Source organism: Cibotium barometz, chromosome 32 (assembly GCF_041138505.1).
Source record: "Cibotium barometz isolate CiBa-2024 chromosome 32, ASM4113850v1, whole genome shotgun sequence".
NCBI lineage: Eukaryota > Viridiplantae > Streptophyta > Polypodiopsida > Cyatheales > Cibotiaceae > Cibotium > Cibotium barometz.
Genome location: NC_141077.1, coordinates 51,745,765 through 51,766,827, shown reverse-complemented (window position 1 = coordinate 51,766,827; position 21,063 = coordinate 51,745,765). Strand labels below are relative to the sequence as shown.

The window sequence follows — 21,063 nt, the reverse complement described above, 5'->3', positions numbered from 1 at the left end:
ATGGTCTTGTTGCTGCACAAGTGAAAGCCAGCTTCTATACCTAATGATAATAACTGTAGAATCTTGAGAAAGCCTATTGGACTGAATTTAATGTGAGCGTATTGCTAGTTTAATCTGGAGCCAACGTCCATCTAATTTTCTAGCTGATGCTTTTTTTTTTGGGGCTCTCTACAACATAGATCGTGTCAATCCTTTCATGGGTTCTACTCACAACCCTTCCATTGGACCAGAAGAAGCTAAGGCCTTAGGCTCATATTGCTTCTCTAAAACTCACTGTCAAGCTCTCAGTCCAACCCTCATGCACATAGAGAGGAAGACGGTCTCACGATAGCAAAGCAAACCCCAAACTAAGAAAATACTAGCATGGCTTGTCCAGAGTTGATCATTGCTCCACTTATTAGTTCCCCTGTGCATACACCATTGAGCTTGCTTGCCTGCTTGGCTTAACTCATGGACCCACCCTTCCTTCCACCGCTTGCTTCGGACCTCTCATCCTCTAAGCACTTTACTTTATCTCTTGGCCTTGATCCATTGATTCTTGCCCAAGGTATTAATCTATTACTCGACCCTTGTTCCATATATTTCCACCCCTCTAACAAGACTCATTATCCTCGATGTCATGCTACTTCCATATCTCTAAAGTTTGAGACTTGAGCTTCTTTCCTTTCCTCTTACGATGAACTCTTAGATCAAGTGACATATGCGTCCCATTTTACGCAGTGTACACCTTGATGATTTTGTCCAAATAGCATTCTTGACTTTCCTAACTTCTGCAAGGTTGCATGACAAACATGCTTGGAAAGTTTTAGTGTGCTGATACATATTCTCGTGTTTATGAGAGTTGTTACATGGAAGAATCCATGTGACAAGGAAGAATCCATTAATCTTAATAGTCAATGATAAAATTATAAGGACTCCTATGGACAGTTTGCTTGCTGCATGTCAAAGGTCCAAATCAGACAAACTCTATCTTAAGAATCTCTTTCTTTGCAACTTTGAGATAGACAAAATTTTTTTTTTTTCTGAGAAAAGATCCTTTCATTAGTTATAAAAAAACGCCCACTGGGCTGCAAAACCCCTCTCTTGCTCATAAGAAGGCAGAGCAGAGATGCAATCAAGGCAGCTAGGGAGACTCTCCCTAGGTGCAAAAAAGTGCAAATACAAGTACAAATAACTGAGAGGCTATATCATACAATAGGAGGGGGGAAAATCCAAACAGGTGGCCTGTAGTGCCATCGGGGGGTACCCGCGTGTAGAGTATAGAAGGGGCCGCTGCGCCAAGTGGTGTGAAAGGCCTGGCGCCGCAAGATCGCTCGATCCGAGTCGCCCCGGATGCGGTCATACTGTCCTCACAGGGTGTGAATCAACTCCTGCCAGATACTCTGAACAGTCTCTGCTGGTGGCTCCAGTCTCCCCTCAAAGGCCCTGAAACAATGGGCTCTCCAGGTGAACCATATGGTGAGGGTACTGAGGAGCTCCCATCGTAGATCCCTCTCCTGTGTCCAGCCGGCGGACGAGAAATCCGGTGAAGGAAAAAGGCGAGGCTGGCCCCGAATGAATCTGATGGCCTGGCTATCCTGCTCCGACTCGTATCCCAGAGCAGGCCCTGACGAAGTCGACCAAGCAGCGGCTCCCCACGTATATATGCCCTCTGGAGAGAGGGGGGCCAAAATGCGCAGAATCCTCAGCCAAATCTGCTGCTGCTGTGGACAGTCCCATAGGCAATGTCGCTGTGTCTCCAATGGGTGGCCGCATCTGACGCAGGCCGACGGAAGGCCACTGTAGACAAGCCAGGTGCCAACTGCAGAGCCCCTGTGGGCAACCAGCCACTGGAAAATCGAGATCCTGCGTGCTTGTCGGCTAGCCCAGAGCCTGGTCCAAAAATCCTCCAGGAACTCCTGTGAGAGTCCCTGTAGCCTCCAATGCTCTGATGCAGCTCGAGAGACCATCCTCCTCGCAGTCAAAATATGCCTCCCCAACCGAATAGTGTACTGGAAAAAGGTGATCTCTGTGGCCTCGGGGGACGCATAAGGATCATGCCACTCGTACTCGCTAGGATCCCACTGGAGCCGGGCCAAGGGGCGCGCAGCATATGCCCATATGCGCCAATCAGAGTCCACATCTGTAGGGTCTGGATCAATATGCCACTTCCGAGAAGCAGCGGCCACTACCCGTATCCTCTGAAAGATGCACTCTGCAACCAAAGGCGACTCCGCCTCCACTCTTTGAAGTCTGCCCTCATCCTATATCTCATAGTAGAGGCATCTACCATCCTCAGTGCAAGCTCTGAGAGCAATCAGGATCTCCAACTGTGTAAAGACTCCCATCCACCGTGGGGCCGCTGGCTCGAAAAGCGTGAACCACTCCTCAGTGAGTGCCTCCTGAATGTCATCCCTCATAATCAGCCCCCCTTTGAAGTGACTCAGCCTCTCCGCCTGGATCTCCTCCGGGAGACTGCAAAAGGCCTGCAAATCTCCAAAACTGGTGCTGGGCCTGCCGCCAATGGTCCCCAGGCTAGACGAGGCCGAGAACCCAGCATATGACCCTGCTCTGTGCGTACCGCGGGGCTCCAGATGAGCGGCTGTCTGGCCTGCTTCTCATCACAAGTGGGAGGTCTCTGAGAAAGCCCCGGTCTCAGCAGCTCCCAAGCTTGCAGAATGCTCAAGGCAAATCTGTCCGCCCATCCTCTACTGAGGCCTGTCCTCCTCATCTCTATGAAGATCCACCGTATCTCTGGTGCCCAAGTGCCCCCTGCTGGGGGAGCTCTAGCCTGCAGCCGTTGAAAAAGAAGCTCCTTCCAAGGCTCAACACCTGGAAGCAGCCCCCAAACAATAAGCTTCCCCAACAAGGCTCTACTCTGATCAGCTGGATCTATAATGCCCAAGCCCCCCTGGGCCAGCGGAAGAGTGATAACTGCCCAAGCAACCTTAGCCCGGGCCGGCTGACCATCCCGCCCAGACCAAAGAAAGTTCCTGATCAGCCTCTGTACCTGGCTGATGCAGGAGCTCGAGAAGATCCAGCAAGACGTGATGTACCACATAGTCGCTAAAAGCACCTGATTTGTCACCACCACCCTCCCAGCCAAGGATAGCCGAGCTGTACTCCAATATAAAAGCTTCTTCCGAATGCTCAGAAGAAGCGGGGCGATCTGCTGCTCAGGTGACAAATCAAGTCCAATCTGGCATCCCAGATACCGCACTGCTGTGCCAGGAGGAATCCATCTTAATCCCGGGTCTGGGCTCCATGATGGAGCGGGAGCGCTACTGATCCAAAAAGCCACTGTCTTGCGCCAATTGATCAATGCTCTCGAAGCCACACCAAAAACTTGTAGCGACTGCTCTGCCCTCTGCAGATTGGCCTCCTGGCCATGCAAAAACAATCCTGTGTCATCAGCAAACTCAGAATCAAGTAGGTCCTCACCCTGGACTGGAAGCTAGAGTCCTCTCAAACCAACCTCCTCTGCTGTCAGATACATGCTCATAGCCTCTGCAAAGAAAAGAAAAAGGAATTGGGCGAGAGGGCATCCTTGACGGACTGATCTGGTCAACTCAAAACTTGGCCCCCGTCCTCCTGCCATCAACACCTGGCTGCGAGCTGTGGAGTATAGATCCGCCACTCCTCGAATCCAGTCTGGCTCAAAACCCAGGCGAAGCATAGTGCCCTCAAGGAAACCCCAATCGACTCTATCGTATGCCTTCTCAAAATCGAGAGGGCATCCCTGATGGACTGATCTGGTCAACTCAAAACTTGGCCCCTGTCCTCCTGCCATCAACACCTGGCTGCGAGCTGTGGAGTATAGATCCGCCACTCCTCGAATCCAGTGTGGCTCAAAACCCAGGCGAAGCGTAGTGCCCTCTAGGAAACCCCAATCGACTCTATCGTATGCCTTCTCAAAATCGAGAAGCATCACGACCAAGTCCTCTCTAAGAAATCTAGATCGGGCCGTCGCTTCCCAAAAGGTGAAGATGTTGTCAAGGATACTGCGCTCCTTGACGAATCCTGTCTGGGTAGCATGAATCAACTCCCCAAGGAAGGGCTGGATCCTCAAACTCAAGGCCTTTTCTAGGACCTTGTAGACAGTATTGAGGATCGTAATAGGCCTCCAATGCCGAATATCATCTGACACTCCCTCCCCCTTGGGGATAAGAAAGATCAAGCCCTCTGAAAAGCTCTGTGGCATCACCCCAACGTCCAAAACATACTGAAAGCCCCTGCGGAGGCCTGGCCCCAAAAGGTCCGAATAGCGCATAAAGAAGGCAAGCGTCAATCCCTCCTCCCCAGGGCAACTATGACGCGGAAGGACTCTCAAAGCCTCAACAAGCTCATCCTCTGGAAGGGGCTCACCCAAAACTGTGCGCATATGATCTGTGACCCTCCTCTGCACATGGGCCCACACAGTCTGTCTGCAAGCATCACGTGCCTCCGTGGCTGGCTCCGCTGAAAGCAGGTCTCTATAGAACTCAGTGGCAATGGCTCTAATCTCCCCGGGCTCAGTGTGGCTAACGATCCGTCCTGCCTCCTGAGCTGGCGTACTCTTGGTCGAGCATGGCGGGGTCCGGTGATCTCAAAAAACTCCCCTGTCACTCTATCACCAAGCTGAGTCCACTGAGAGGCTTGGCGATGATAGTAGAACTCATGTCTATGCTCCTTTGCCTCTCTAAGCTCCTGGCGTGCCTGGCTCAGCTGGGACGCCACCCACTCACATGTAGGCAGCTGCTCCTGAAGACGCTGAAGCGAAGCAAGGCTACGTCTCAAGCGACGCTCCCGCTCTCGAGTCTCTCCCAGCCGTGTCAAGGCTGTAGCGTGCGGAAGAGAGCTGAGCTCGATGAGTCCCTGTGCACACTGGCCTACTGCATCCAGGTCAGAGCTCTGGCTATCATGCCATATCCTCTCAATATCCTCAGAAAGACTGGGATCTGTAAGTATCCTCTCTTGGACCCTCAACTGCAAGCTGGTCTCCCATGTCCTCTCCTCCAGTGTCAAAATAACTGGCGCATGGTCTGAAAAACAGGTGCCAGCGAGAATGCCAACGGAGCCACCACGCTCCCCGAACCTGTCGCCCACATAGAAGCGATCAATCCGTGATAGATTAGTCCCTCCCTGCCGGCAATCCGACCGAGAAAAACTAAGACTGTCCTGAGAGCGAGAGAAAGCCTCATGCTGCCATGCATCAGTGATCCGCAGTGTCATACAAAATCGCTCCCAGGCTGCAAGCTCTGGGCCGTGCACTGTAACATGACTGCCTCCCACCCTATCGGCCGGGTCCTCAAGCATGTTTAAGTCTCCCCCAACACACCAATGTGCGGCCTTGGGCAATGCATCTGTAACAAGGGTCCAGAACTCTGCTCTGGCACTAGCATGGTTGGGCGCATAGACATTGAGCACACCAAAGTGCTCACTGTGCATTCTCAGAATAACATACTGTGCTCTACCAGGCACAGTGATCCCGCGATCCACAATGGCCTGCCGCCATACATCCGCAATGACCATACATACTCCTCCCTGCCCACCCAAGGGGCCAAAGCCTGCAGACCAAAATGTGTCCCATCTACCAGGCATCACCGACCCATATCTCCAAATCCTGCTCTCACTCAAATGGTGCTCCTGCATCATCAGAATATCAATACTGCCCCCAACCAGGCATCTTTGAAGCTCCTGCCTCAGGCAACCACGATAACGTACATAGTGTGCACCGCCAAGGCCCTGTACATTCCATGAGATGATCCTCATGGATGACCTGCTGAGGTGGAGGCTGTCTCAGCCAGCGGGCCTTCGCAAGCGGCTTGGATGGAGAGTAATCCCCATCTGAGCGGCTACGAATCTGCCCACCCGGTGTGCTGCAAGAGTCTTGGACCAGGCGCCAGTGGCTGTCCCATAGCGACTGCCTCCCGCTCGGAGAGAGAAACCTCATGTATGCATACATAGCCAGGGTCTCGTGCTAGGTCTGCCACTATGTGAACCACCAAATGTCGAATCCCGGAGGCATCCGCACTCCTGGTATCAAAGAAATGTGCCAACTCCCAGAGTTAGCCTATCACATCTGTCATCTCCAAATCGCTCACATGGTGAGAAAACTCAACTGCCTGAATCTTCAACACACTAAGAGCGAGATCTAGAGTCCACTCCCGGTCTCAGCCGACTGCAGATAGAGGATATCCGTGAAGCACGAATCGGCATGGTAGGTCTCCTCTGCGGTGCTCAGTGCCCGCTGGACTGCAGGTGAGCATCAGGGAACTGCCAGTGCCTCCCGGGGAGCTGACGCGAGTGGAGGGGGAGGAGGGGGGGGAGAAGGGGGTGGAGAAGGAGCCGCTGAAAAAGCGGGAGCGGGAACGGGAGGCGGCGAAGGTGGAAGCGAGGCGGGAGGGGGGGACGGGGGAGGGGGGGGTGAGGGCGAAGGGGGGGGGTGCTGGCATCTCCTGATCCTCAGCCTGTGCTGGGGTCTCCTCCTGGAGGGGAGCAAAGCTGTTCCTCACTGGAACCCAGTGATGCTGAGGCTGACTGCTGCTGTGTCGGTCTCTGGGCATGCTGCTGTGGCTGTCTCCCTCTACGGCGCCCCTGTCCAGGTTGCCAATCTGAGGTCTCTGTGGGCTGAGCAGGTGTCCCGGAGGCTGCCTGCCGAGCCGCATCTATGGGCGGGCCATCGGGGGTCTGCTGCTGCGGTGAAGGTCGGGGTCTCCTGCGAGGGCAGGCCTTGGCCAGGTGGTCGACCTGCCTGCATATAAAACACTGGTTCGGGAGCCCCGAAAACTCCACTCTCTGATCGATCCATCCCCCCCCCATTCTAGGCAATTGAATGTCCTTCGGAAGGGAGGAGATGTCAGGAACCAAAACTCTGACCGAAGGCAGGCCAGCTGCTCTAGCCACCACTGAAGCTGCTGTGGGGCCAGTCTCAAGCACTGAGCCCACCAATGATCCTATCCTATTAAGGAGCGGAAGGTACTCGCGGGAAAGCAAACTGTAACATGGAATAGGCGCTCTCCCTGCTCGGCCGCTGCTGGGTTGAAACCATGCTGCCAAGGTCTGAAGAAGGCTCAAGCGCCCCTGATGTCAAGGGGACTCATGGCTAGGACCTGGGCCACGCTCTCGGCTGTCTCGAACTCAATCTGGTAATGTCCGCGGCCCAGTAACTGAACGTCCAGGATCTTGCCCACATCTGCAAGAAGGCGGGCCTGGAGTAGATCCCGGATCTCCCCTCTGCTGGGGCGGGTGCCAACTATACGGCAGATGGTGGAATGTGCCAACTATACGGCAGATGGTGGAATGTGCCTGGAGGCGTTCCACCTCTGCGGCGAGGCTCGCTTCCTCTTCTGGCGAAAGAGAAAGCCTGATGGGGGTATCCTCAGGGGGGGCAGGTGAGGTGGCTGCGGAAGAGTCCCTCTGAGGTGGGGCGGGAGGAGCCTCCATCAGAGTCTGAAGCTGAGTCGAAGGCGAAGAGATAAACGGGGGGTCCTGCAAGAGCCAAGCTGCACGAGAAAACGGAGCGCGGAGGGGTGGAGAGGGATGGGCGGAGAAAACAGAGGGGAGGGGAGGGGAGGGATGGGCCGAGAAAACAGAGGGGAAGGGGCGGAAGACAGAGGGGGGCGGGGGGGGGGGAAAAAAGGGGGGGGGGAGGGCGGGGGAACGAAAAGGGGGGGGGGGGCAGTGGGGAACGAAAGGGGGGGGCGGGGAAAGCGTGCAAGGGGGGGGGGGGGGGGGGGGGCAGGGAACGAAAGGCAGAGGCGGAGAAAGGGGGGGGGGGGGGGGGGGGGCAGCGGGGAACGAAAGGGGGGGGCGGGGAAAGCGCGCAAGGGGGGGGAAGCGGGGGGGGGGGGGGGGGGGGGGGGATGAAACAGGCGGGCAGGGGCTGACGGGTGAGAAAAGGGGAGGGCGGAGGGCGCGAGACACACAGGGGCGCGGAGGGGGGGTGCAAGCAGGCGGGGAGAGGCTAGGTCACGAGGGCGGGAAGGGGGGGTGCGAGCAGGCGGCAGCTCGAGCAGGGTGAGGGCGAAGGCTTCGGGAGGCCCTAACTTTGAGATAGACATTCAAGGAGAGTTTTGATGTACCATTTGTTTTTTTATTTGTACATTGTTGCATCCTAAGAGTTTCTACACAACAGAAAGCACATTTGTATATCTTCCAAAGATTTCAGTTTTCAATTGTACATTATGTGGTGTTTAACTAAGCGAGTATTTAAGGTCCCTTGCATGCTCGTTATAAAATCTTACACTAATTTGAAATATAAAATCTTAGATTTGTGATTCAGAGAGAAGTCTACTTTTTGATTTGACTTTATCAATCGGGAATGGCAGTGCGGGTCTATACGCATGCATGTGTGGACACTCAAAGGTCATAGGCTTGCAACATTTAATTACATTCTGCCTTTTTGTATGCAGGAACACTTGCAGCTAAAGACAGCAGCCATTTTAGCTCTGACTGTTGGTTATGTTCCTCACTCATTACGGCCTTGTACCAGAAAAAAATGGATGTCTCCTGTTTTAGATGAATTGGAGGATTGGGCCAAGGTGTCTTTCTTCTGTTTCTCACGTTTTGCTATCTTAATGATGCTGTCTATTAATGTAAAAGCTCTGATTAGATCTATGGTTATTGTTTAGCTGGAGAACTGCAGTAAGACTGAAGAGGAAGATCTTGATGCACTTGAAGAGTTGGTGATTTCTCTTGCAGAGTATGGACCTGAAGAAGATTGCCAGGTTTGCATTGAAAAAATAATCTCGGTTTCACTACAAACCATATAGGGGAAGAGTATCCCTACTGATAGGTTCTTGTTGTGCCTGAATAATGGCAGGGTTCTGCAGCTCAGGAAGTCAGAAATAGCTCGATTTCTTTTCCTATAAAGCATGCTCTTTTGAAAGAATTAGCTGATAGTATCATAAAGAAAGTTTCTCTGCTAAGTGAAGGCAACAAACAGGGAATACTAGAACAATCTTTCAATTTTTCTTCTATTATCATATCATGCATCAATGGAGTGGTACACACGTTGCAAAGACGGTAAGTTTGGAATTTTGATTCTCTATTTGCGTATGATACATCTAGTAAATAACAACTTTAAGAACTACTTAAAAGTGTATGAACAAGGCCAAAGAGAAAGCTAGAAAGAGAAGAAAGAGAGAGAAATGTTATTAACGTCTACGAAAGACCTGAAGGGTAAATAAGACCAAAAATCTGTTTGTAGTAGACCTTGCTGCCCAGCACACTGGGGTTTGTGACACTAGACGGTGTCTTGGGTTCACTCTATGGCAGTATGCCTCCAGGGGTTGCTACTTGACTAGCGAGACGTGCAGCTACACTGCCCTGCTCCACTATGCACTCACACGACTCTGACAAGACACTATGCTTATCGTGCACCAACGGCCAGACAGTGACATGAGAGTTAGACAATCAACAAGATGACACAAGAGACAGTCCAGAACATGAGAGCGAAACACTAACACTTTTATTCATTAAATGTCCCTCTCAGGCAATCCTAGAGTTACATGTTTATACAAGTGATCATTCTATGCTGTTTGACAATGAGGCATGATAACTAAACAGCTGCCTCTAATTGCCAACTGGTGCCACCATCCAGACAGCTGAGCACCTGTCAGCTGAACACTTGTCAGCTAAACACCTGTCACTGAACACTTGTCAGCAGCAGCTGAACACTTGTCACTAAACACTTGTCAGTTGTCATGTGAACACCTGTCAGCTGAACACCTGGACATTTGTCAGTTGAACACCTGTCAGCTCTCAGCTGGTGGACACTTGTCAGCTGAACACTTAGCACATGGTCTGGCGGGTTACACTGATGCACAAGTAAACTGGATGCCAAGACAACATGAAAAAAGTAAAAGACTAACTGCCGAAAAGATAACAGTACTATGTAGACCTTGTGTGTACAATAAAGTAGGCAGCAGGAGAACCTCAGGTGTCCAGACTCAGAATGTGTCATCCTCCTCATAAACTGTGTACCCACCCTCAATATCCACCACCTATGGGGCTTCCTCTCTATGTCGCTGAAGCAAGTCCCAGACGTGGAGCTGGCAAGTGGAGCATCTAGATAACTGGGAATGGGGGTGTCTTTCTCTTTGGAGGGACTGTGCTCTCGGAGGACTCCCCAGGTGCGTGCCAGCTTGCCACGGGTGTGTTGCTCACTCGATGGGGGCGTCTAGCTCTGTCCTAGTCCATGTGTCCTGATTGGTCTCGTATAGGTTGAGTGTCAGCCGAGGCTCTCTGGTGGGGGCCAAAGAAGTCAGTGATAGATGTTATAGCAGGGTTGGTTGCCAGGCACACTAAGTGGTGGTTCTTCTCTGGACAGTTTGTCTGGAGTCTTTGATGTTCACAGCGTGACACACAACACATGTACTGGTAGACACTATGGAGCAGATTATAACACAAGAGAACAAGATTGCAAGAGGAACAAGAAGCTGGACGACACTTGCACTACAAACATTGTTACATGTCCTTCACTGTACCATGCACACTCAAAAGAGGTCACAGTGAAGAGGACGATACACAGGCTCAAGCTAATGACAAGTGACTACAGTGCCCCTGGCTGAGGCTACAATGTAGTATGAAGGATAAAGGATGGAAAGGATGTCGGATGAAGGACGATGGATGGTGGGGGAGGGATGAAGGATGTCCACAGATGCTCACACCGTCTTCTGTATCCTGAGTTTCGTGAGTTTAGCAATCCATTTCAATACTTCAAACTTTAAAGAGATATGAGAGAGAGATATGAGAACTGTACACCAGATTGGGTCTTGAATTACCCACTGAAGGGCCCCCTATCCCGATAACGAGATAGTATTTTCTTTATTTCTTTAGAGAGAATGACTGTGGACTGTAGATAAGCCAAACGCAAGATCTGGGAGGATCGGAGATTGGCTGAATTGTACACGGCTGTAGAAACACCTCGATGATCTGATCTCGAGCCTATGCACTCTTCCCAAGGGCATGAGGAAGGGCTGCACACCTGAGGCTGAGAAAAGGAGATGGTGGACTGTTCTAAGCTATGTTAAAATGGTGTAAATGCTTATGAATGCTGTGTTACCTTCACCAGATGACTGCTGCATGTATGGATGATGCACAGAAGGCTGGTTACTGATGCAAACTGATGATTCAGGGCTGAGAACTGCTGTAGACAGAAACGCAGACCTGTAGGGATGCTGCTGGTCTGAAAACGCAGGTATGCTAATGCTGACAGAAAATGCAGGCTACTGCTGTACGGCTGGACAGAAAACGCAGATATGCTGCTGTACAGCTGGACAGAAACGCAGATATGCTGCTGCTGAATTCTGGTGTTGAACTGGGGCTGGGCTGTATGCTGAATGAGGGACTGAATGCAGGCGCCTAGGGCTGACTGAAGCAAAGGTTCTCAAGGGGCTGGAGAAGCAAGCTCATAAGCTCCAAGGGCTGGATTAGTCTAGGGCTGAAGGCAAGGATACTCCTAGGGCTGAGGAGGAGAGCTCTTAGCACAATGAAGACTGAATGAGAAACTAAGCCCTATGCAAGCCTATTTATACTAACTAGAGGTTGGTCAAGTTGGCTGGTCATTTAATAAAGTTTATATTTATAAATGACAAATAATGCAAATAATGCTAAATAAATACTATAAAATATGGAAAAAATACCAGATAAATCCTAGTAAATTCCCTAAGACTTCTGGGATGTTCTAAGTGATGCACAGGCATATGAATGCATATTATGCAGGATGTAGAGTGCTTTCTGATGCAAACCCTAAGGCTTCTACTCACTCTACATGCATGAATGATTCTCTCCAAGTGGGTTAAGGGACTTGACTGACTGGCTGACCCGCTAAGGCTGAGGAATGACCTATGTAGCTCGTGCCTGACTTATCCTGGACTGAGGATGTACAATGGGGTCACGGCGTACGACAATTATCAACCAGACAACCCATTAAACTACTGGAAGCTAACCAAAGGTGCTTCTCTCCTTATTGAGAGCACACATTTCAAAAGCCAGGGTCAACATGGCCACATGAAAACTTATGTCCAATACTCTACATGAGTTTCAGTGGGAGTAAACTGCTATGAAACAGATCAAAAAGTGATGTCAAACAATCTAACAGCTACACAAATCTGATCAAATCTTGCCTCAGTTTAAAGTTTGGTTTACACTTATCTGAACAAAAAGGCATTACAAGAGAAGTTTACAAAGTAAAAGAGCCTTACATTGCATCTTGTCTAGGGAGAAACATGTCCTGGTGGAAGGTGACGGTTGGAAAATATGCTATAACCAAAGGATTGACACCACTAGAATTATGTTCAACCTGGCTAAAACAGACCGAAAACATTCTGAGTTACCACTCCGAAATTGATAAATAAATGCTAGAAGTTCTTGCAAAAGCTTTCATGTCAGGACTATATGTAGCAGGTGAGAGCATGAACAACCTTGTACAAAAGAATACACAGAAAAAGAAAGTATTCATGCACATTTCAACAGAGGTTTAGTGGAGACATCCTATGTCATTTTTCTTGAATGACCTCTGTTGACAGGGACTGCGGACCACTAGTCCTTAAGATTAGTACTAGGTACGTAATAGAGAGAGAACAACATTAGAAAGAAAGAAGAAAGAAAGATTTTATTAACGTCTTCCAAAAGACCAAACTTGGCCAATCAGTGTACCTGTGTGGGGTATCCTCTGTCATCCCAACAAAATGAAAAAGTAATGAACTAAAAAAGCTGAATCTTGTGCAATAAGTTCAATGAGTGGGGGAGGTGATGGAGCTTTACTACTACGAGAATGCAAAGCTATATGCATGGAGTATACAATCATGATATGCATGACTCAATAATCTTGTTGATTGATATGTTGAAGCTTACACCAAGTACATGCTTTTATAGGCTGGACGTCGTATCATTCTCAACACTCTACTAATGGGGCGATGACACTTTTCTTAACCAATTACATCACTGCTTACACACACAAACGGGAGTGTTCATCACACACAAGAAACTCCGAATACCCAACAAGATGCCCTCTGCTCTCCAAAGGCAGTGTGTCGATACCCTTAGTAGACGAATGTAAATCCTCATGGCATGGATATGTGTGTGGAGAAGGAAATGGTAAGATAATCTGTTGGGGAGGTACTCCTTTAGCTAGCTATGAGAATTTTCATGATTGTGAGAGTCAAGCATAGCAAATGTGGCATATTTGCTAATAATGATGAAATAAGGCATGAATAGTAAGCCGCTTATGGACTTAGCCATGACTTTGGGTGCAAAAGGGTTATAGTTTGTGAGTACATGATGACGATACACGAAGATGACTCCAGTAGTGGTGCATACTAAGAATTCATCCTGGTTACTATGACTCGTGGTGATAGAAGAGCTTGAATGCTTCTCCACTGATGCTTCACATCCAGAGTGGTGCATAGCAAGATCTCATCCTGGGTACTAAGATCAACTCAAAAAGGATTCTAGATCTCCTGCATATGCAATGAAGTATTGGCTGCTTGAAGGAAAGGGAGTAGGGGAGAAGATGGCAAAGATGGAGTTTTGCTGTACATTTTCTGAGGCTGTCTCCGAGGCAGGAGCAAGATGAGTACAAGAGTGAATCAATGTGCCCTAGACCACTTATACATCAAGGGAGTTTATAGTGGAAGGTGGGGACCACCACAGCAGAGGTATAATGTCCACAAGTATTGTAAGTGTGCAGAATGGACACCTGGAGTAAGACTTTTAGGCATCATGGGAACCTAGACGAAGGTTCTTTAAGACATCTTCTTTCTGTTAAATTAAGTGACTATCTCCCTTTGTAGTGTTTTGTATAAATCAATTTGACGTAAAAGATTCGGTATTTCCAGATTTAGGTATGTGCTTTTATAATCATGCTTGTAGACACATATCTACTCAGATGTAGGCATGTACAGTTATGGTATATGCAGCATCATTCTTGTTTTCAATGATAAGAAGTTTTTTGTCAGAACACACAAATTGCAAAAACTTACGCCTAAAAAATAAAAAACCTTAGTGTAGTTATTTTATCAACCTTTCAGGTAAAAAGAATACAAATAAACAAGAATGGGAGTGTGAAACAGTGTGTGTAATCAAGGCATAACATTATATAAAAAGGTATGAAGTAATGGCTTGGCTGATGCTTTTGCGTTGCAGAGGCCAGGACACCCAAGAGTGGTCTTGTGAAGGGCGAGTGTATCAAGGCCTTTCAAGCACCCTCAACAATTGCATATCCATAATAGAGGATTCTACAAAGAGACTTCCAGAACTTAACACAAATGTAGCTCTTGGTAGTTGGCAACAAAGTGTTTCGGATATTTTTATGCCTGAGACAAGGAAAAGTTTGAAGATGCTGCTAGCCTCACAGAGCTGCAGTACAGTGTTAGAGGTTGATGATGTGGGGCATCTAATGACTTTGTCATGTCTTCTTGAAAATATTCTATTTTGTATTTTGCGTTTAGTGCAATCATCCAGTGATTCTCTAGAGGCAGTTTTGGAGAGTCATAACGATTCAAGAAGCCAGGCATTCCCTTCCACATTGCATGCTGATAATGTTCCTCCAGAAGACCTGGATACCAGGATTTTAGACGCAGACTTCGACGTTGTCAAGAAAACAATTATTTCAGATTTAGGTGGTGGTGGAGACACTACTACCTACACAAGCACTGGAGCACACTTGAATTTCAAACAGCAGTGGAGGTCAAACTGTGTGATTACTATTGCACTTTTTGCTCAGCAACTTCCAGAGAAAACATGTGATGTACTTCTGGAATTATTACAGACTGAGGACGACCCAAAGGTGAGCCCGTAGTCTTAAATTTTTTTTCCTGAACAGTGAGTGTTGGTGACATTCTCACATCCAATTTCTTTTTGAGAAAGGTCAGGTACAGAGGGAAATCTTGTTGTGCTTGTGTAAATCGGTCACACACAATCGGCCAGATCATGTGCCATGTTTGGTAAGAAGTAGTTCTATGTAGTGGCTGCAATCACTGTGGTATCTACTGGTTTTTGATTGCAGGTGAGCTGTGCTTGCAGGTGAATCATATTGAAAGTAAAAAACAGTCAAGTGGGGGTCTGGAAGCGGGTGCTTACTTTGTACTCACTGCAGTTGATACTTTGCTGACAACTTTATTAGCTTCAAGGAGTTATGATCCTGGGTGTCCGGTTGATCCTAAGGAAGTCAGGATGAAGTGGAACCTGCCTGAAAAGGTTAATGCTGTTTTGAAGGATGTATATTAATATCTTGTTTGTCACTAATGTTGTGCGTTTTAATAATAATACTGCAAATTTGCTGCCTGTTTATTTTTGCATGCATGCTAAAATTACCAAGTGAAAGAGTAGGTGGCTTTCTGCCTGAAAACGTGAGCGGCCAGCCAGAGGAGAAGCATCTCTTCCCCTCATGATCATTGGATTCCCGTCCTTAAATGAGGCGAGTTTGTATTTAGCCCTTTGTGGTTGTATCTAGCCCTTTGTGGCTGTTTTTTCTTTAACTAATTGAAGGATCTCTTTTCCTGGAAAAAAAAAAAAGGAATGGTTTGAGTGACATCCTAAGATACTCTTTTTCCCTCCCATGAAAAGATGTTTCTATTTGTTGAGAAAAAGAGGTCCACTCGCATAAGCGAACGACAACCCTGTGAGGAGGTTAAGAGTAGAATGTTTTTTGGCAGTGTTTTTTGGGGGGGGGTGTGGGGTGCGGTCTTTGGGTCGAAAACAGAAGACACCACCACACCTGAGGGGCTTAGGGAGCGGTTGTGGCTACAGGAGCCAACTAGGCAAGGAAACGTCCCCGGATGGATCTGCATGCCTAGGTTGCCGCCCCTGCTTGAGTCCCCCTTGGCTCAGGAGGTTATCGGAGATGGTTTGGATGGGGGGTAGCGACAGTTTATCCGGATGCGGAGGCGATGCTCTGGCGGGAACCGATGCACGTCTCCAAGTAAGACCACGAGGCACTGGCCCTACTCTGGGTGACAGGCTCTCTTTGCTTGCTGCATGTGTGTGTGTGTGTGTGTGTGTGTGTGTGTTGCTTTGGCACTGCCCGTGTTCTAGGATCCTCCTCAGGAGAATTTCAGATTATCTTCGGCTCTGTTTCCCGTGTCACAGATTTGGGAAACATTTCTGGCTCTTTGGCAGATTTATGAGGTCTTTGTCTCAATACTCACTATCTCTCTCTTGGGTGAGATATTGGGCTCTTTGGACAATCTGGAGTGAGCATAATTTGGCATACTTGGGTCGGCAGATTCACAAGTCATATGAATCTTTCCGAGCCTCATTGCGGCAATCCTTATATGATGCCTGCCATGAGGGTGATATGGATGCTTCTTGCATAGAGCTTTTCTTTTTATGTTTCTGATCTTTGGGATACTCTCCATTTCGGAGACCTCCCATCATGTAAATTTATGAACATGTAAATATACTGCACTGGATATTACCAAAAAAAAGTGTGTGTGTTTTGCTACCTTTGTCTCCCCTCCAACCCCTACATTGTTGATCGTCTTCGCATTATTGGTACCTATGAAAGTCCCATGGTAAAGGGGTGGAGATACAGCTGACTCATCGTAGGGGAAGTTCTAGTGTGTCTTTGCTTTTTGATGTTTTGTAGTAGGATTTGGAGATACCTTATGCATTTTTTACAGTACTATTACTTGTCATGTAAGTTTCTGGTACTCCATGGGCCAATCCCTTTCCCCTTCCACCCTCACCCCCCACCCCCCCCCGCCCCCCCCAACCCCCCTCCAAAAGGCCAAATTGGCTTGTAAATGCCTTGCATTTTTGGATACGGTTTTTCTTCTGGCCTATGGTCATGGATTTGTATGGTTTGTTCATGCTTAATAAAAGTCTCCTTTTTGCAAGAAAAAAAGCATGCCACTGTTTAGTTGTGTTAGTATAACGATATGTAAGCTTCCATGCTGCATAGCTTTATAAACAGATAAGTGCCAATTTCCAAGAGTTTGGAAGTTGATGAAGCTTTGCAATTAGCAGGTTTGCAATGTTGTTTATCAACATGTCGGATACAGATACATGCTTAAACTCTGCCTTGTTGCCTCTTTCAGCTCTTCATTCAACTAGCAAAATTGCTTGATGATGTTAGTCAAAATAATTTTCCATTCTGGCGTTTGCGGGGGAAGTTTGCAGAAGCTATCGCAAAGCTGAATCTTGTAGTACCAGCTGCAGCTGATGTAAAGATCTCCTCACATTGTTTATAACCGAGCATTTTCCTTTTCCACCTTTTGAAAGGGGAAATAGTTTAAGTGTTGTGGGGATGGAGACTAACTTTCAGAGTTATTTGTGGTCAGGCTTTGTTGGACAAATTCTTAGATCTTCTGCATGATGTCGATTACAGAGTCAGATGCATTATGTCAAAAAAAGTTGAAATCTTGTTTCAGGCTTACACAGGGCACGAAGATTTGTTTCAAGACATCTGGTGAGTACATTTGGCAGAAATATCTGAGCTTTGACTAGCACCTGTAATATTTTTAGCTTTGAGATGATCCAAGCATGAAGGCTGCGTGCTTGCACACTGCCAGAAGTTTAATTGAACATTAGTTACACCCATCATCATTTAAAATAATTTGAGATTTTTTTTCATGAATAAATTTCATGTGGTTCTTTACAAGTGTCATGTGCTTCAAAAAGGATATGTTTTTAAGGTGCGTCAAAAACAAATTTGGTTCTTGATGCCCCTTTTTTTTGGCAGATGGCCTCTCTCCGATGTTTCTCATGAGATTTTGGGATGACATTGGGGATAAGATCATTGTGGCATTAGAGGATATGTGGAACACGGGATCTATGCCTCCTTTTCTTACCGAGGGTCTTATCCACCTCATTCCTAAGAGTGGCGATAAGACTAACATGGCCAATGGGAGGCCTATCACATTGCTTGGGACTGCATACAAAATTCTTGCCGAGGCAGTGAGCATGAGATTGTAGCCAGTGTTACAGATAGTCATTCATGACACACAGAATGGAGTCCATCAAGGAAGAAGCATCTTCGATAACATCTTTTCCATTTGGGAGGTGGTAAGAGTGGGCCAAGGCAAGTAATCAGCCTTTGGCAATTTTGCCACTTGATTTTGAGACAGCCTATGATAGAGTGGATTGGGACTTCTGAGAGGGTACTCTCGCACGCATTTTTCTGAAGTATGAATCAGAGGTGTCTCTTGCCTTTATGGGGAGGCTCACAGCTCTGTGCTTGCTTGTGGAGGTCGAGGTGACGCTTCCAGAGTTCTCGCTACGTACAGTAGGGATGCCCCTTAGTTCCATTGTTGTATCTCATTGTTGCAGAAACATTGAGCATTTTCCTTCGCTCCAGTGTGCCGGAGTACCTGGGTTGAGATTGCCACCGCGCACCGAGGAGGAGCTTTTGGACTCTGAGTTGGCTGATGATACAACGATGTTTCTTGAGGCATCTTACTCATGTCTTTGCTCATTCCACACTGTTTTGGAAGAGTTTTGTCTAGCAGTAGGGGCCTTTATAAATTGGCATAAGTCTGTTGGATTTTGGGTTAGTGACCTTGATAGGATTGAGTGGGGCACACATGTTGTCTTCACATGGATTGAGAGAGGACACATTGCGAGATATCTTGGATGCCAGGTCAGGATAGACATTACACCTGCCCAATAGTTTGTCCCTGTACTCGTGAGCATAAAGAAAAAGCTCCTTCATTGGAGCTCGATCTAGCATCCAAAGCTTGGTGGTAAACCAGGTGTTACTTGCCACAGCTTGGTATGTCACTTCTTGTTGGTGTTATGACTCTAGATGCATTAGAGACAGTTGTAGATTGTGATCTGCAAGTTCCTGATACCACGGCTAGAGTTGCTTGGGAAACTATTATCCTTCCCAAGCACGAAGGGGGATTGGACATCATTGATCTAGAGATCCAGTGCAAAGCAAGTTGGTGGTTAGAGAATTCCTTCCTGGTACTAAGCCGTGGAAGGACAATGTACCATATTCTTGGATGTGTTCCTGAGAGCAGTGATGTCTGGAGGCACAGCACCCATGTTATTTTCTCTGAGGCATATTACCACCCCCCCATCCTCCCCACTGGTTTCTTCCATTATCCAGGCTTGGAGCAGTATGTGGACGTTTTGACGTCATAGACCCCCAAGGTTAGTAGATGAGGTTGACAGGCAGCCCATTACGTGGAACGACCTATCAGAGATGATCTTGGCAGACCCCTGGCTGTAGCAGGATATCTGCAGTGGCTAGGCTGGGAGAGATGTGCAGTGACATTACTTGAATGGAAGAATTTGAAGTGTCTTCCAGATAATGAGAGAGAGGCATCGTCCAAGCATCTCATAGGGAGTCACTGATGGATTGCATGGATTGATGCTGGGAAGTGTAAGACATAACAACCCCCATTCAGAGGAGAATCTGGCACTCGTATAGGAGGAGTGAGATTTCCTACTTCTGATTGTTTCTACACGTAGGGTTGCCCACAAACCAGTGGAGATTGGCGTGGATCCCTCTTGTCGTAGATACTCAACTCCATCCGAGACTATGTATCATTGCTTATGGGAGTGCAAATGAGCACACTGGATTTGGGTATCTATAGCCCAACTCTTGGGTAGAATGAGGAGTGATTCTATCTATATTACGTGGCGTGCTATTGCATGGTTGACTCAGTCTGGCGGCTGGCCCACAGCTTCTTTTTGAGGGCAGGGGTGCAGATCTTGCCGTAGGGGCATAGCCCAGAGTTGTTTCCTTCAGGATATCCCCCAGTTACTATACACACCACCTCCGCTGAGTATTGACACCACCTAGGAGATTATTACTAGTATCACAGCATGGCATATCTGGAAGACCAAATGCTCAGAGGCCTTCGAGGGTATTCATGTTTATGGAACCCAGTGTATCTGCAGTATATGGAGTGACATTGTTCATACTCTTTTGGCCACCTGGGCCCGTATACATGGATCTTCTAGAGGTGTGCAAACAAAACGCAGCAGGTTTATGAGAGAGTGGAACCGTCGTAATTTCTTCTCCTCCACTCTTTGGGGCTCATGGTAGCATAGTGCCCTTGATTGATTGAGATCTCCCTACCTTTTGGTTTCAGATCTCCCTTTGTATGATTTTATATTACTTAATAGAAGTCTCTTTTCTGGGGAAAAAAAACAAAACCTGGTTGGAGATTTAAAGCAGCTTAGTGGCCTTGAGCTTGTGAAATAATGAATGCTTTGTCTGGCAGCTCTAATATTGGACTAAAAATGGTCATGGCTACCAAGGAAAAGATAGTAAGAGCCACAGAAGTTTCTTTAAGATCGAAAGATCGCTGTTTTGCTGAGACTGCTGTGATGACATTGGGGGAGGTTGCAGCTGCCAGTGAGAAAGTGGAAGTCGAGGTATGTGCTGATTGTCCTGAAATGTTTCAAGTATAAGAGATTGCTAACATTCCCGAGATTGTTGGTGTTGTTTTAATGCTATCGCTATCTTCAGTGGACTTCAGGTTTTCCAATCAGCTAGTATTTGATGCTCTTACATTTTTGTTTTGCTCTCCCTTGTTACCTGTCTTTCTCTGTTTTCTTTGTCAGCTCTTTGCATTGTTCACTTTTGTCTCACACCCTCTCAATTTATCATCTCCTTTGAATTCTATGAACATTATTTCTGATTTGAATATTCATAAAATAGAACCTGTTTTGACAAGATGTAATGTGTTACATGGATTAGACATGAGGAATGTTTATGCTAATAAGATAGATGTGCGATCATTTTCATTCTCGGCCTATGGCTACAAGAATGGGATATGAGTGAGGAAAATTGCATCCAAGTGTTTCTTCTCTGGTGGAAAGCAGTGGAAATGCTTTCGACATGGGGACATGGTTCTTTGTTGGACAACTAGGCAGCTGTAAGTCTTTTTGGCCTGCCTTTGTAAAAGTTAGGCCTTAGTGCTATGCAACGCTTGCTTAGAACTTGTTTTAGAAACACATAAGAAAACATATGCCTGGAGACTCACTTTAAAAATTGCTCAGAAAATAACCTTCTGTCTCTTGTATTCTCTTCACACACTTTTCTTTCTTTTTTTTTGTTTTGTTTTTTTGCTGAAACCACTATCTCATTAGAAAAAACAATGTACAATCATAGTTGTCCCAAAGTGGGGCAGCTACTACTTAGTT

General features: G+C 47.4%; 1 protein-coding gene across 7 annotated transcripts in view; it reads left to right on the top strand.

Moving 5' to 3' along the window:
• The window catches only part of ATM (Serine/Threonine-kinase ATM-like protein), a 317,444-nt gene that overhangs the window by 56,685 nt on the left and 239,696 nt on the right, over positions 1-21,063 (top strand). For all 7 annotated transcript variants that reach the window (XR_015261774.1, XM_086772522.1, XM_086772521.1 and 4 more), the window contains exons 18-26: positions 8,373-8,501; positions 8,592-8,687; positions 8,783-8,985; positions 14,110-14,752; positions 14,838-14,909; positions 14,989-15,162; positions 17,004-17,129; positions 17,247-17,374; positions 20,139-20,292. Coding sequence is in view for 6 of the 7 variants with exons in the window: in XM_086772522.1 (XP_086628648.1) it covers positions 8,373-8,501; positions 8,592-8,687; positions 8,783-8,985; positions 14,110-14,752; positions 14,838-14,909; positions 14,989-15,162; positions 17,004-17,129; positions 17,247-17,374; positions 20,139-20,292 (1,725 nt within the window). In the remaining variant the exon portion in view is untranslated. The remainder of the gene's footprint in view (positions 1-8,372; positions 8,502-8,591; positions 8,688-8,782; positions 8,986-14,109; positions 14,753-14,837; positions 14,910-14,988; positions 15,163-17,003; positions 17,130-17,246; positions 17,375-20,138; positions 20,293-21,063) is intronic.